This window comes from Siphateles boraxobius, unplaced genomic scaffold (assembly GCF_051911475.1).
Source record: "Siphateles boraxobius isolate OS27281-9 unplaced genomic scaffold, OSU_SipBor_1 24, whole genome shotgun sequence".
NCBI lineage: Eukaryota > Metazoa > Chordata > Actinopteri > Cypriniformes > Leuciscidae > Siphateles > Siphateles boraxobius.
This window is the reverse complement of record NW_027508855.1, coordinates 8,345,643-8,362,212: the sequence shown is the minus strand read 5'-3', so window position 1 is coordinate 8,362,212 and position 16,570 is coordinate 8,345,643. Positions and strand designations below refer to the sequence as shown.

General features: G+C 37.4%; 1 protein-coding gene across 6 annotated transcripts in view; it reads left to right on the top strand.

Annotated features, from left to right (window-relative positions):
• Window positions 1-14,844, top strand: part of npas2 (neuronal PAS domain protein 2) — a 74,822-nt gene extending 59,978 nt beyond the window's left edge. For 2 of the 6 annotated variants that reach the window (XM_077241206.1, XM_077241207.1), the window contains exons 5-22: window positions 246-337; window positions 1,249-1,338; window positions 2,970-3,093; window positions 3,634-3,747; window positions 4,802-4,920; window positions 5,028-5,110; window positions 6,162-6,268; window positions 6,479-6,626; window positions 7,505-7,586; window positions 7,674-7,800; window positions 7,904-8,007; window positions 9,257-9,328; window positions 9,747-9,905; window positions 10,916-11,080; window positions 11,166-11,356; window positions 12,820-12,915; window positions 13,083-13,293; window positions 13,403-14,844. In XM_077241206.1, coding sequence (XP_077097321.1) covers window positions 246-337; window positions 1,249-1,338; window positions 2,970-3,093; window positions 3,634-3,747; window positions 4,802-4,920; window positions 5,028-5,110; window positions 6,162-6,268; window positions 6,479-6,626; window positions 7,505-7,586; window positions 7,674-7,800; window positions 7,904-8,007; window positions 9,257-9,328; window positions 9,747-9,905; window positions 10,916-11,080; window positions 11,166-11,356; window positions 12,820-12,915; window positions 13,083-13,293; window positions 13,403-13,585 — 2,267 coding nt within the window. In that variant the 3' untranslated portion in view covers window positions 13,586-14,844. The remainder of the gene's footprint in view (window positions 1-245; window positions 338-1,248; window positions 1,339-2,969; window positions 3,094-3,633; window positions 3,748-4,801; window positions 4,921-5,027; window positions 5,111-6,161; window positions 6,269-6,478; window positions 6,627-7,504; window positions 7,587-7,673; window positions 7,801-7,903; window positions 8,008-9,256; window positions 9,329-9,746; window positions 9,906-10,915; window positions 11,081-11,165; window positions 11,357-12,819; window positions 12,916-13,082; window positions 13,294-13,402) is intronic. The other 4 variants (XM_077241205.1, XM_077241208.1, XM_077241209.1 and 1 more) reach the window with 2 other exon arrangements.
• The last annotated feature ends 1,726 nt before the right edge of the window (window positions 14,845-16,570 follow it).

Genomic DNA, 16,570 nt, shown 5'->3' with positions numbered 1-16,570 from the left:
ATTTCCTGTCTGAATCCAGGGCACAACTGTCAGGCCGTCGGCACAATGTTTACTGGCAGGAGACTTCACTGCTCCTATAAACAGTTCTAGTGCCATTCCAACTTCCCCCAATCTCAGACTTACTGCTTGATTTACATTAATTACAATTTGTATCCGTTCCATCCAAACTTGTTAGTTCACACATTCCCTTTCTCAGAATTCCATAATCATGTTCTTACAGCATTCCTAAACAAAATGTTTTCCAGATATCACAGCGCAAACAGAATCTTGTGAGGTCCGGCAGGACTGGAAGCCTTCTTTCCTCAGCAATGAGGAATTCACCCAGTTAATGTTGGAGGTAAAGCATCATATCTGCCTCATTCACCTTCAGTTTTTCTGTAGTCTTGTGGGAATATTCCATACTTCAGCTGTATTTCTTAAGCACCATGCTGTCAACACCTCATGTATTTTGCGAGACTATGAGATGCCTTATAGCACTGCTTCAGGCTCAACTTTGTTGCCTCCTTGATGAAAAACACATTTTACAAATAAAGGAAAATGTTTAACTTTAATCATGTACAGTACCAGAAATACATGAAGTGAATATACAGAGTCAGCCTGAACTGCGCAGAACATTCCTAGAGCCTGAAAACCGGATGTTGCGCTTTGTATGGGGCATTTTTGAATTATCCCCAGAGTTTCCTATATTAAGGAAACATTCACACATGAACACTTCCTTTTAAAAGCAACCTCAGGCTCTTGTCAGTTCCCAGTCTCTGACTTTCCAATGTACAAGTACAGTGAAACATGTCTATAAAAAAAGTGCCACGTGAAGATGTTATGAGTTGGGGAATCCTTTGTTTATTTCTTGTTACATTAAGAAAACAATGAAAAAATATTGTGCAAACTCAAGATCCTGATAGTCAACAATCTGCAGCTACAAAGCTTTTTCTTAACTAGCGTTCTAGTTGCGTTTAGTCTTAACGTTGCTTTGAGGAAAGAATTTCTAGATGAATAAATTATCTTGCACATTAGATAATTTCTAATGTGCAAGAAATGTGATTCGAATTGAATACCCATCCGTTATTTTGTGTGGGGACAAGACCAATATTCAAAGTTCAGCTCAGTCATTCACTGAATGATGACTCAATAATGACAGATTTTTTTATTTTTGGATGAACTATTTCTTAAATAACAGAGGGAAAACTGTCATCAGTATATTATAAGAATTTCTGCTGATTCAGAATGCAATTTTTTGTGTGATGGCAGGCTTTGGATGGTTTCTTAATAGCTCTTACCACAGATGGGAACATCATATATGTATCTGACAGTGTCTCGTCTCTCATTGGCCATCTGCCGGTAAGTGATGGGGTGGGGTCCAATGGGATTTAAAGAGAACTTGAACTTGAACTCATTACCTCTGAAACCCAAAACCCTGTTTTATTATGACTAGTCAGGCAAACTCATGCTATTTTGCCTATGTTTTTCTAAACATAGTTAAGACAGCCCACACACAGCAGGTTTTCTGTAAGCTGTTGAGAACAGTCCTTTGGAAATGCTGCAGATTTTTATTAGATGTTCAGAACTGTATTTGTACAGTATCTGAAAATCATGAAATGTCAAGTGCTTTGGCTTATTGCCAGTCAAGTGGTTTAACTTATTACAGAAAGAAAAAAAAAACATTTCATAAACCTGAATCAATGCACCTCTCTTCTTAACTCTGCAAATGTGTCAAAATCCATTCAGAGTGTGATCACATGCTGCCAGTCTAATGAGATTTGCTTCCAAACTTTACTGTTAGTTCGACTCCTGCTGTGTGTGGGTCACAAATGCGGTTTGATAATAGTGATGATGATTAGTTCCATCACTCTCAAGGCCATAACCTTTGGCCTTTTTAAGCAGAGAGGTGTGCTTAGCAGACTCTTGTTATTTAGGAATCAAACAAGCTGAACTCAGGTGGCACTGAGGTCATGTGTGGCAATTATGGATCTACACAGATTGTGCTAATACTCTTATGATTTTGTTGAGATGGTGCCAGTTCCTGTTACAGCAGAAAATTGGTTCAAGCAACAAGGCAGCTTTAGTATTATTTATATATTATTATTGTATTTATTAATATTTTGAATTTAGTTTTTCATATTTGAATGTGCTTTTATTAGCTTTTCTTTTATATTTCTATATACCTTGAAGTTATTTTTATTTGAGTTTGAGTTTAAGTAATTATACTTGCACTTAAACTTATTCATTTCAATTAGTTGCCAAGGCAACATTTTCAAATTTTCATTTTAAGTTTTTTAAATTTAAGTTTTGTATCTAATATATCATTTATTTCAACTTTATTTTGAATTAACAAACATGTTTTTTAATAGGTTTAGGGCCAGATTTACTAACAGCTTACCCAGCACATACCTTCTTTTGGCGTAAAGTATTTTTAAAATAAGTATTTTTGCGGCTGACCTTGTTGCATATGCATTTGTAGGAGTTTTATGGGAGCAGAGTATTTAAATTAATCACACAACACGATTTACTAAGGTTTTCACTAGTCAATTTACTGGTATTTGCCCCATTATTTAACGCCCCAAAAAAGCATTCTAAACCAGATGCAAATTTGCGCTGCTCTTGGTAGATTGCGCTGGTCTTTATGAAAATGATCCGGCTGCATCTGTGTTCTTTAATTTCCACTCCCCTCTGCGCTTTTTGGAATTGCACCCTCATGCTAATTTGCCCTGTTTAGTAAATCTGGCCCTCAGTATTAGTTAACCATAACAACACTGCCACAAGCTGATGATGCTGTAGGACCTATCTTTTGAATTGTCATGGATAGCAAATTATTATTACAATTAATAATAATGAGTAATTATTCAAAATGAAATTTCTTGTGAAATCATGTTATACAGAAGTGCTTAGTATTGTGGGAAATGCAGTGCATTGTGTAGCACTGATGGAAGCGAGCTTGGAGTGACGTTTCTATGAATACTGCTGTGTCCCAGTCAGATATGGTGGACCAGAACATTTTGAACTTCCTGCCTGAGCGAGAGCACGGAGAGGTGTATAAACTTCTGTCGTCACACATGCTCTTGACGGAGCCTTCAGCTGTGGACCTACTCAACAGCAGTGAGTGTATACACACACACACAGACCATCACACACCTGAAAACACAGATGCAATATGCTGTGAGAGCGTGCCGTCTTATTGCCTGGATGTGGTGTGCTCTATGATTACACAGAAGGCTAATTATAGAGGCTCTGCGTGTGCAGTGTAGCACAGATTATCTGTTACAACACCCTGATAATCCCACATACAGCTCTTACCCTGACCCCAATCCCTGAGAGAGACACACACACTAATACTGAGAGATACTGGTAGAAAAAACAGTCACGGTTGACTTTTTGATCTTTTTCGATCACCAAAACCACCTCTGTTTCAGTGGTCACACTCGCTTGTGAACACAATGAACACACACTCACAAACTGTTGTATGGTTTGTCAGGTCATTGTACTCTATTTTAGGATAATCATCAAAGTCACACTTAGGCCACAGCCATAATAGAACATTAACCTCAACCTTGAGGGTTTGTCTGACAAACTGAATTGTTGTTACATCAGCTGCTAACAGTCTCTTTCCTCTCCCTGTGCACACTTTCTTTCTTTCAGATGAGACACACGTCGAGTTCTGCTGTCATTTAGCGAGGGGGAACGTCGACCCGAAAGATCCGCCCACATATGAATATGTCAAATTTGTTGGAGATTTCAAGTTTCATAATAATGGTGGGTTGTTTTTTTTAAATTTTTTTGTTTTTTTTTTACATCTCCCAGAGATATGTGTAACACAAACAGACACTAATAATTGATGGATATAGTTATATTTCTGTTTATTACTTGATTTGAGAAGTCAACTTTAGCTGTGTTGGTAAGTAATTGGAGTGAGCATGCATTTGTGTTTCTTCCTGTGTATTTGGTTGAGGAAGAGATTTAATGAGGAGAAGGATTTGCCGATGTTGGAACCTCTTGTCTGTCTCCTGATTTACATGTACAATGTCATTATGAGGTCACATTTTTACTAAAAGGGAATGTGAAAATGAGAAGAAGACAAGAAAACATTTAAGCCACGACCAGAACAATGCTAATCCTCACTGTAAAATTTTTTAACGTTCTTATTTAAGAAGTATAACAAAGTTCAAGTACAATATTATAACCACTATTTGAAACATAACTTTTAAGAATAATATAAAGTAAAAATTTGTTTTTGTTTATATATATATATAATTTTACATTGAAATATAATAAAATATAATTATATTTGAATCTTCTTTATTATTATACTTTTTCTTTTTTTAAAAAATCAAGATTTGTATTCATCACATTCACACTTGTGGCCGGTTGCATAAACTGCCTAGACTAGTCTTACAAGTTAATCATCTAATTTCTTTCTTCAAGACTGGTCATGAATTTTAAAAGTCAGTTACATAAAAAGGTAGATTGGTCTAATTTGAATCTGAAAGGTAAGACTTATTACCCCTAACTAATTGCTAGTTGGTCAGACTAGTTCTTAAAACACAGGCTTAACATAGTGGCTATGGTTATGCAACTGTGTATAAATAGTATATAAATAGGCAGATATACATAATCAAAATGATTAATTATAATACAAAATAGTAATAAAAATAGAAGTAAAAAATACATTTTAAATTCATTCACTGCCATTCACTAGAAGTTGGTGTAATATACATAAAATATACCTTGTGCTAAGTTTAATACTTAATCTCTGAAATCTGGTCACTGTGGGTGGTTTTAAACAGAACATGATGTTTTTCTGTCTCAGTGCCTCTGTCTACATGTAACGGTTATGAGCTGGCGTTCCCGCGCACACAGCAGTCTTCACTAGAGGAGCAGATCTGTCTCATAGCCACAGTGAGACTCGTGACCCCTCAGTTTCTGAAGGTAACAGTGCACAGAATCACATATGCACAAAATCAGTATTGCATACACTACTTGCATGCATCCTTACGTCAAAGGAAGGACAGACTTAGTGTGTGTGTGTGTCATAGGATATGTGCAACATGGAGGATGTGTGTGATGAATTCACATCAAGACACAGTCTGGAATGGAAATTTCTCTTCTTAGATCACAGGTGAGTCAAATGCCGCTCAATTATGCAAACGACTCTGATGTTGTGTTTCTGCATGATCAGTTGTACTGCACTCCGTTAGGTCAATTTCGTAGGTTCATTCGTGACTCTTTCTGATTGTCATTTGCTTAATTCATTCATCAGTCGATGACCCACTTACATCTGCTAATTCAGACTTTCCGCTGTCCCACGCACGGCGCGAGGGCCAGGGATGTCATCAGATGTGCGTGTGCTTGAATCAATTCTCACACTCCTATTTTAATGTTATGTTTTTATTCAGCTGTGGCCATTCATAAATTTCAGGATAGATATTATTTACTCAGGAGGCTTTTCTGACCCCCAGAGAGTTACATAACCGTGTGTGTGTGTGAGTACTGGATGTCCTGTTCCCCACAGAGCTATAATTGGACATTCGAGCTGTCTCGTCAAACTCTCTCTTTAAAGGGGAAGTGTGCAATTTCAGCATCAACAAAAATAATGTGCTTTTCTAAACACTCCCTATATTTTATATTGTGTAGTCATGCAAATAGTCCCGCCTGCCCCCAAACTCACACAATTGGTCACCAAACAGTCACCAAATCAGTGTATCATCATGTGACACTGAAGACTGGAGTAATGATGCTGAAAATTCTGCTTTGCCATCACAGGAATACATTTAATTTCAAAATATTTAAAAACAGAAAACCATTATATGAAATTGTAATATTTCACAATATTACTGTTTTACTGTAATTCTGATCAAATACAAATCTTACTGACACTTCACTGTTGAGCTTTACATGCCTCTTTATTTACAAACACATGCAAGACTCAGGCAGGCTATGGACACCAAGCTTTTGCTTATTTCAGTGGTTTCCATGGCGATGAGTGTTTGCAGGTTCCTCTGAGCCCCCATGTTTCATTCCTTTAGTCTCAAGGGGAAATGCTCAGCCGTTTTTAATTGGTCTGAAAGGACATACGATTTGACTTCTTTTGTAAATTGGGCCAATGCTTGAGATTGTGCATGTGCTGGTAGCAGATAGTATGTATTGAACGTGTGTGTGTGTGTTCGCAGGGCCTCTCCTATCATCGGGTACCTACCGTTTGAGGTTTTGGGGACCTCGGGTTATGACTACTACCATGTGGATGACCTGGAGCTGATCGCTCAGTGTCATAAACAATGTGAGTGTTATCTCAAAGTCTCTCTCTCGCTCTCGCTCTCTTCTTAAACTAGGTCAGTGTACTGGCTTGGAAATTTTGTGCTGTTTGTGTGAATCACAGAGGAGCTGAAAATACTCCCACCAGGAAAGATGAAAGACCTTGTAAGAAGCTCTCAAATCTTTTTTAGAGACTACATGATCTTGAGAGTTTGTTTGCATGCATGTATTGCAGTGATGCAATTTGGGAAAGGAAAATCCTGTTACTATCGGTTCCTGACTAAAGGGCAGCAGTGGATCTGGCTACAGACACACTATTACATCACATACCACCAGTGGAACTCCAAACCAGAGTTTATCGTCTGTACACACAACGTGGTCAGGTAAAACACAGAACCATAATTCATACATGTATATTGGAAAGCAAAGCATTATTTATTGACCTCTCATGCACCTTAAGAAACCAAATAGCTTGTCTCGACTTGACGTGTCTTAATTATATGATATTTTTATTTGTTCTTTATATATATCGTTGGATTTAATTCTTTGAAACTTTTTGTTCTTTGTCATTTTAATGTTTGTCGGAATTGTAGTTTTTTTATATGCTTGTGTCACGGAGAATTTCGTTGTGACTGTTGCAATGACAATAAAGAAGTCTAAGCCACACACTTGAAAGTACACACACTCGATTGTATATGCGTATAAACAAAAACCCTTCACTCACACAAGCATATTGCAGCATTTTTAAATCTTTTAGGGTTAATGATATTTGTAACATGGATATCTGTGTTCAAATGCCTGATCATAACTTCAAAAAATAAAATCCACTAGTTAGTATGGTTATCAGCTCAATTAAGTAAGTCTGTTTTACAATGTCTATTATCTTTTAGCCTCAGTTTCCATCTAGTGGTTAGTTTGTGTTACTACAGATTTGGCCTTCAAAATGTACCGTATTCTCAGAAATGCACCACAATACAGGGTCATTTTACAGCGCAATGTGACACAACAAATTCCCGACAGTAAACTGAAGCCCCATTCTATTTCTGACATACTTTATGCGTTCACGCTACATCTGACACGAAGAACAAATAGATTTACAACGGTCGCGTCCAGCGTTGACAGCCTCAAGCTGTTGCAGCGCAGGTGTAGAGACAGTGTTGGAGTCAAAAAAGTTAAAAACCACTGGTCTACAGCTTTTCACAGTGGATGTACAAGTTGAAAGAATGAAAGGAAAAACAAAACACTTTGTCTCTCTCTAAAGTTATGCTGAAGTCCGAGCGGAGAGAAGGAGAGAGTTTGGATTGGAGGAAAGCTCATCTGATATGGCCACATCCTCAATCAAGGTACTACACACACACACATACTGCTTTATTGTTTGCATTCCTATTTGTTTATGTGAATAGTTAATCGAGTGAGTTTTGTCTGTGTAGGGGCAGGAGGTGTTTTTGGACATGTGTCCTCCTTTGAAAAAAACACGGGACAGAATCAACAGCGCTCGATCAGTGTCATCACAAAGCTCGAGAAAATCATCACACACGGCACTGTCCGACTCGGCATGTAAGTACAAACACGAACCTCTGCGAACACTTCGGCCCTTATGAGGTGTACTGTGCATAAGAGGGTCATGTGAATGTAAGCCTGTGTGTGTCTGTGTCCATAGCGAACTCATCGTTGAGGTACACAGAAGCATGCACGTCATCACGGCAGTCTGCTTCCATTGGTCCTGAGAAGAGCTCCAGCAGGATGCCACATAGTGGATCGAAGGTACAAACACCTCATCATCATCTTCATTATCATCATTTATATGTGCAGGGATCTTTTTAGGACACAAACACCAATGGTGCAAGGACCATATAAGAACTGCTCCGTTTATTTATTTTTTGATTTTTATAAATCTTCTTGGCTGAGTCTCAGCAACAGTTTACAATTTCATAAATCAACAGGGTATGACATATAGACTAACTTTCATTTAAAGTCTGTAAAAACACTAGTAATTTTATAAGATTGTTAAGCCATTGTCAAAATGATTTGTCCATTTTTCATACACATTATAATGTTGTGATTTAATAAACATTTATTTTAGTTTTTTTGTTTTATTTTGAATTAACTCAACAGACAGGTGTTTGCAGATAGAATTCAACAGGTGAGGGTGTGTAGATTAGACAGGCAGATGGATGATGACCTTAGATCTGTATCATAAGGTCATTAGTTTGTCTCATCAGATGCTTAATAACACATAAAAGTACCCACCAATATCAAGGTGAGTTATGAAGGACTCAGACATGAGAAAAGCAGAATTCATCTAAGTGACCTACTGTAGCAAATACACATTACTAAATATTGTTAAAAACTACACACAACTGCAGCTCATACTCTGAAATGTATCGTAACACTACTCTTGACAGTAACATTTATAGTTTTATTTTTTGTCATTCAACATGGTTACATTGCTAATAGTTAACAGTACAATTTTGCAACATTCTTTCAAAATCCACCCAAATACATCCATAAATATCACAAGATATATAACTTGCGACTCCCTAAAACCACTTTGAATACTTTTATGGCTCTGTACACTACTGTTTAAAAGTTTAGGGGTGGTATGATTTGTTTTTTAACGATTTTGAAAGAAGTCTCTTATACTCATCATTCATTTGATCTAAAACACAACAAAACTGTAATGTTATTACAATTTAAATCACAGTTTATTTTAAAAGCCATATATTCAGCATCATTACTCCAGTCTTTAGTGTCACATGATCCTTCAGAAATCATTCAAATATTCTGATTCATTGCTCAAGAAACATTTCTTGTTGTTAATGATGAAACAGTATTTTTTGTGATATTTTACTCAGAATTCTTTGATGAATAGAAAGGAACCAAACTGTTTATTTGAAATATCTAATCATATTTTGATCAAAAATCTTACTGACCCCTACTTTTGGTACAGTATTGTATGTGTTGTTATCCCCTGTCTGTATGTGTATCTGAATGTTTTGTCTGTTTGTTTTAGACCCTGATTCAGAGGCAGAGCTCCTCGGAGGCCACCTCACTCTCCCCCTCCTGTAGTCAGCAATCCACCATGGTCAGTATTCTCTCTCTTTCCCCTCTATTCCTTCCTCTCTGTCTGTCTTTCCCTCAATGTTTAACTATAGCTACAGTTTAGTTTTTGTTTTAATCTTAGAACAGAAAGATTGTCAACATTTTACCAACGCCTGTGTAACGGTGCCAAATCGAGATCATTGTTCCCTGCAGAAATTGTATTTGTTAGAAATTCTGTGGCAACAACAAAAAAACTGAACCAATTTGTTTTAGATTCTAAAACATCTTTTCAAAATGTTATGGAATAATGTAGTCAGTTAAGTATTCATTAAGCTTAGTGGAAACAACAGCTGGTTTTGAGAGAAGTTCACAGTTTTGAAAAGGTGGAAAAGGGGTTTTATGTTGCTGCTCTTGAGTCTTTTTTGTGTGTTCTCAATGTTCTGTGTCCATGTGGGTTGCAGACACAATCTCTGTACGGATTCCAGCAGCCTCAGTTAGGCGTCATGCATCAGCTGAAAGAGCAGCTAGAGGAGCGGACACGCATCCTACAGGCCGACATCAAGACACAACAACAAGAGCTGCACGACATTAAAGAGAAACTACAGCTCGCCAATCTACAGGTACGCACACATAATCATAAACCTGCAGTATTATATTTATTTGTGCAAATTATCTGGGTCAGATGAAATGCATCAAAAATAAAAAATATGAAGTAAAAAGAGGAAGAAATACACTACTGATTTTTTGGTTCTATTAGTTAACTTTAGTTAATGCATAAACTAAAATTAAATAACAATGAACAATTTATTTGTTACAGTATTAATCTTTGTTAATATTAGTTAATAACAGCTGGTCATTGTTAGTTCATGTCAGCTCAGTTCCATTTAATAATATTAACAGATAAAACTTTTGATTTTAATAACGTATTAGTAAATGCTGAAATGAACATTAACTAAGATTAATAGATGCTTTAGAACTATTATTTTTCCTTGATTGTAAACTGATGTTAACAAACAGAACCTTATTGTAAAGCATTAAAGATTTTTTTCTGTTTTTGAAAATATAAGTATTATTGTGAAATATTATTTTAAATATTGTTAAAATAATTATATTATTATTATATAATAACTGTTCTCGATTTGAATATATTGTAAAAAGTAATTTTTTTCAACTTTTGGCAAAGTTGTATTTTCAGCATCATTCCTCCAGTCTTCAGTGTCACATGATCCTTCAGAAATCATTCTAATATGCTGAATTGGTGCTCAAGAAACATTTCTTATTATTATCAATGTTGAAAACAGTTTTGCTGCTTAATATTTTTGTGGAAACTGAAAACTTTTTTAGGATTATTTTATAAATAAAAAGTTCAAAAGAACAATTTATTTTGAAATTATACATTATAAATGTCTTCACTTTTGATCAGTTTAATGCATCCTTTCTGAATTGAATGTTTTAATATTTTTTTTACTTGCTGACCACAGCCATTTGAAAAGTAGTGTACAGTAGATATACAAGATTTGTTCTCTGTAGAAAAAATGCTAATGTATTCAGAGATTAAGTTATTGTATTGGAAGTCTTACTTTATTATTATTATGATTCTGAACAGTGTGTTTGGATCGCTGTCTTGCAGATGTTTCTCCAGCAGCCGATACAAGGAGAGTTTGCCGGTTCTGGTTCACAGTCGCAGGGTCCAGGCAGGCCAGCCCAACACAACACACACCCCAAACCTCAACACTGTGCTTCACATTCATCACACACACTGCTCAGAGAACAGCCCAGTAGCTCATCTGCTCAGGTACACTTCACACAACACACACATATTACTAACTCACAGACTTGTGACACACACTGATGGTTGCCTTGTTTTTATGTGCGTTTAGGGGCAGCAGAGACTGGTTCAGACTGGACACATGCAGGCCGTCAGTGTTCCAATGCAGACACACACCAGTATCACCACACCCTTTTACAGCAACCCAATGATGTTCTCCCCCAACCACGGACACAGAACCCAACAGGACACACACTGCCAAAGAAACACACACACCGACTACAGCCAGGATGGACAGCTACGGTAACAACACACCTTAACACACAGAAAAACACAGTTTACTGTGGCTGAAGTACATTGTAAAGGCTTGTTCGTATCAAGACGACTGTTCATTTTGAAAATTTAGTGTGATAAACATGTTAATTTGAAAAATAGTCTGTTAATGTGTCTGTTCAGACAGACATGAACAATCATATGCTGTCAATGCAACTTTTTTTTTTTAATTGAGAGTTCTAATCTGTTTTCCATTGCACCACAAATAAAACTGTGATTGGCTGCTGTCTGTTACATAAAACTACAATTGGTGGTGCTCGCATACATTTTTCACCTATAAGGGACAGTGAATAGCAGAGAAAGAACCTGGAACTCTTGCACTTTCATTCAACCCGTCTGCCATTGTTTATCCGTTGGTCTGAACAGACAAATCGTATATGAAAATCAGACCAAGTTTTTGTTCAAACATTGGATTTGCTTCTTGTCTTTTATAATATTCCAGCTGTAATACCTCTCAATTCAAATGGATCAAATTAGGTAGACATTTATATTCTGGAAATTATGTTCTAGAGATCAGAAGAAATACCTTTAGACTAAAACATTATCACTGGTTCTAAAGGCAGTTTTAAAGGTGTTATGACATGGATTTTTTATAAATTATTTTAATGTTCCTTGAGGTTCGCTTATAAAGTTTTTTGCACAAAACAACAAATATATGTGGGAAATTATTATTTTTCCACCTTCATTCTGATCCTCTTTCTGTAATGATATGTTTTAAAGGGCGGCTCCTTTAAGACTAGTCTGTAAAAGGCCACTGTTATGATTGGCTAACTCAACAGTATCAACGCCCACTCAATATTGCACTTGAGTAAGTGTTTTGAAAACATTATCCATATAAAACCGTCATTTACACATTATGAAATCATTTACTTGCGGTTTGCGATGCAGCTGCTGTCAGATCCAATACAGGATCTGACAGCAGCTGAAGTCTCAACAGAAATGAGCAAATGAAATGTTTAAAAAACATGACGCGTCAAAGCCAATATTTCTTTACGTTCCGATTTACTCTTCCATTCGTCCTCTTGTCGACAGACTCAAATGCGTGGAGCACATCAGAAACTGAACGTGCATCTGTATACTGTATCCAGCTTAGAGGGCATCAGTGCTTTTGACGCGACACGTGTCAAGAGATCTAGGCAAACTTGATTCCTCGTGTCATGACCCCTTTAATGATATTTAATAATTTTAGCAATAACCATTATTTATCTGTTTCTTAATAAATAATCGATTATAGTAGATCCATGATACAGTAGTAACAATCTAATTTAGTGATGACTGTACAGGGGACAACAGAATAAGAGGTGATTTCTGATTGGTGGAGTGAGGGAGCTTCCTTGATTGGCTAATTTTGGTTATAACACATAATGTGTGATTGTAACAAGACATGTTCCCTGATCTGATCAGTAATATAATACAGGGTGTTTTCGGATTAGTAGGATGCTGCTAAACCAGCCAATGCAGACGCTTGTATCAGACAGCAATGGGGGGGCTCAGTCTTCCCAGTGCAGCTCAACTATTCAACAAACCAAGTAAGTGTGTGTGGGATTGATGGCCCCACTCAAAATGAAAATAAAGTCATAGACCAGTTGTTGGGCTGAATTTGGAAGAACATACTAGTACAGAGTACTATACAGCCATAATAGAAATAGTATGAGTATATTATTCTGAATTCAGCAATATTGTTTGTGTGTTACAGATATCCTCTGGACCAGCAGATGATGGCTCCTTCCTTCCCTGTGCAGCAGGTGAATTGTAACGCTGTGCTTGTCCCATCCCCCGTCTTCACCTCACCAATCATGATCCCCCATAATAGTTTCATCACCCATCAGGCCACACCTACCTACACGCCTCACCCGGTGGCTGCCCCGCACAGCTTACCTCTACAGCAACCTCAGCAGTTCTTTCAGGTAGACAAACACAATTTTGATTAATTGTGATTCCTTGTGTGATTGTGATCATCTTGAATCAAGTTTTGTGATTCATAAACATTCTGGTAACATTCTTTCTCTCTTGAAGATGCAGCCTCAGGGTCTGATTCACAGCACTCCCACTCAGGCCTTATTCCACACCCCTGGCATTCCACAGCAAAGCATTGTGGGATACGTACAGCCACAACAGCAGCAACAACAACAGCAGCAGCAGCAACATCACTCCCAGTCCAGCAACCTGTCGGACTTCAGAAACATGCTCCAACGGTAGCCCCGCCCCCCGGGAGAAGACAAGAGGTGGCCAGGAAAGCGCGTTGAGCATTTAGCTCTGAAAGGCATGATGGGATGGGACTCTCTCGGCTCAGTGGAAGGCTCGGTCCCGAGCCAAACCAAATCGAGAAAGCCAAAGTCCCTTAAAGTTCCCATGACAGCAAATGATGGTGATAACGCCACGAGGCCCAAGGGCGCTGCCTGGCCCGGACTGCACGCAGAGGATGCTGGGATATGTAGGAGGAGCCCACATGCGGCGTGACCCATCAGTCGAGCAGATGCTCCGATTGATAGAAAAAGGACAGAAAGCCGGAAGGGATTTGGCACTGTAATGTTACAGCCGGTTGACGTTATCTGGACTTTTTACAAGCACACACAAACAAGACAAAATCAAGTAATGCCTTGACAGAGCTTAAATTCAATGCAGTCCACTGAGTGTGCGGTCACATGTTCTGTTCTCAAACGCATACTAAAATAATAGCTAAAAGAGAAATGGACCCACTAAAAATAAAAAATATACATGGTTATGAACTGCTGATGAGAGGAGCTGAGCACAGTTCAGTGAAGACCCAAACATTTCAAAAATGCATACATTTGGCTGCCCGTTATCATGTGCAGAGCAAGTTCAGTCCCCTCCTGTTGTAACGTTAATGCTAACGTAAGAAACTTGAATCACGTTGTATATGTCAAATATTTAAGAACAATTTAAAAGTTCAGACTAGGACAACATTTTTCTACTGGTGAGTTCAACGCAATCCCTGTTACTTGTTTTTCTTTTGTTTTTCTGAATCCACTTTACTGTACATATAGTTCATAATGTGTTCTGGATGGTCATATTTCAGTACGTTTATTTCGGTTTTCATATTTAGGCTAGCAACTATACATAACTCTTCAGGAGAAGCATGTTTGCTGACCACACGGTTCTTTGATTTCTCAGATGTTAATGTGGTCTGCATGTCCACACAGCATAACTCCACTGATTTGATGTCAATATAAACAGATGAGCTAATATTTAGTTTCAGTATTACACAGGGATGAAGCTCTGTCTAATGTATGCTTCGTAGAAGAGGGACTTTGTGATTGTTTTACAGTGGTGGGCGGAAGTGCAGCAGTTTAACTGTGATGAACAAATATAGACAAAATAAGACAATGATTGAAGACAATCATAATTGTCAGGCCTGCAGAAATGGAAATGTTCTCATCTGCCTGTGTCACTTGGGCTCTGTGTTTCACAAATATTAGTAAAAAAATATGCACTTAGTTTCTTCTCTTTTTTTTAATATCATATATATATATATACATATATATATATAATTTTCGGGGAGATGGTGTAGACCAGAGGTGCCCAAACATTTTACAGTGAAAAATCAAACTTGATTGAGGGCCGAAAGTAAAAGTTGCATTATATCTTTAATTTCTAAGTGTTTAAACTTGGTTCCCCTCATTTGTGATTTCATAATATCAAAATATAACACTGTAATCTGCAGTATTATTTTTTGTAATGATGTTTTAGTTACTTTTTAAACATCAACTTACATTTTAAAAAATGAACAACAAAATAAAAACGACAAGAATCTGGAACATTTAAGAAACTAATTGAACATTTTGAATGAATCCACACATTTTTTTTTTATAACATATAAATTAAAAATGCTATATTATGCATGGCAGGCCAGTAGTTGGCGATGTCTCTTTGTAAAGAAACACTACACACGTAATTTTTCACCCCTATAGTTGAAGGCGATCCTCCTTCAGACATGCTTCTCATTGTAGGTGTAGTTTACACTCTTGTTCTCAGTCAGATCGGGCATAGAATGGATGTGCCAAACACCTCATAAGGGTTGGGTTCAGAGAAATTAAAAGAATTGTGCTAATATGCTATCTAGAATACCGGCACACGCCTACTTAAATGGCATGTTTTTTCCTAGGCTATATTTTCCCCCTAATGGCAAGTCAAAGGTCATCACGGGCCAACTTTGGTTTGGTTGTCTCTGGTGTGTAGACACATACATGTCAGACAAAGGGAAAAATAATTTCAGGTGTTCTGAAATGTTGTGAACACTCACATACACACAAAATCGGACAATCGGAAAATCTCAATCCGTTTCTTTTGTGCGGAGACATCAAGCTGTGCTTTCCTCTGTCCGGTCACACATTGCACATTAAAGACTGCTGCTGATTATTAAATTTTTTTTAAACTAAGAAAATTCCATTCAACAAAGTCTAAGATCATGTGCCCTTCTGCCTGTCGTCGTTAGATGCGAATCGAAACATCAAGAATGTGTGTAATTTATACTTATTTAGTTTTTTAGTCAGCTATGTTTTCTTGTATTAGCAAGAAACACTTCATATTAGTAAAAGCCAATGTGCTGTTTGAATGAAAACAGTAAAAGTATTTCTGTATGCGAAGATCCTCAACATTCCTTTAGTCATGTACAGAAATGTGAAACTCCCTCACGCTGTTTTCACGCAGGTGTAGCTTGTTAAACTTTAGCTCAAAATTAGATCGAACTACATTCAAAGGAAGCACTCCAGAGATTTTTACATTTCGTAGAGATCATTTACGGCCATCTGAACCATTACTAAATGTTTTTCAAAGGTTTGTGTAGAGTCTGAATTGCATGGCTTATTCATCTCAGTGCTTTGTTCTGCCTTCCTGGAGTGGCACTAGAAAAGACGAGGAAGGTGTTTGTGTTTCAAATGATGGCTAGCACAAAGTATGACGTGTCAGGGTGTTCAGTGCCTCCCGTTTATCATCTTCTGCTGCTCTGAGATTATCTTTGGGTCTCACAAATGCTCTTTATGTCTGTAGACATGAGAGAAACTACACTTTGAGTCAGATTTAACTTTTATATTTTTAGTAACCTAACCTAAGAATCCATCTCAAGGTGAATTTCGGAACACTTGTAGCTGGTCCAAGCTGATAAAACCATCCAGGAGCATCAACCAGATAGTAACCAGTCAAAATGGATTTTGGAGGAGCTAG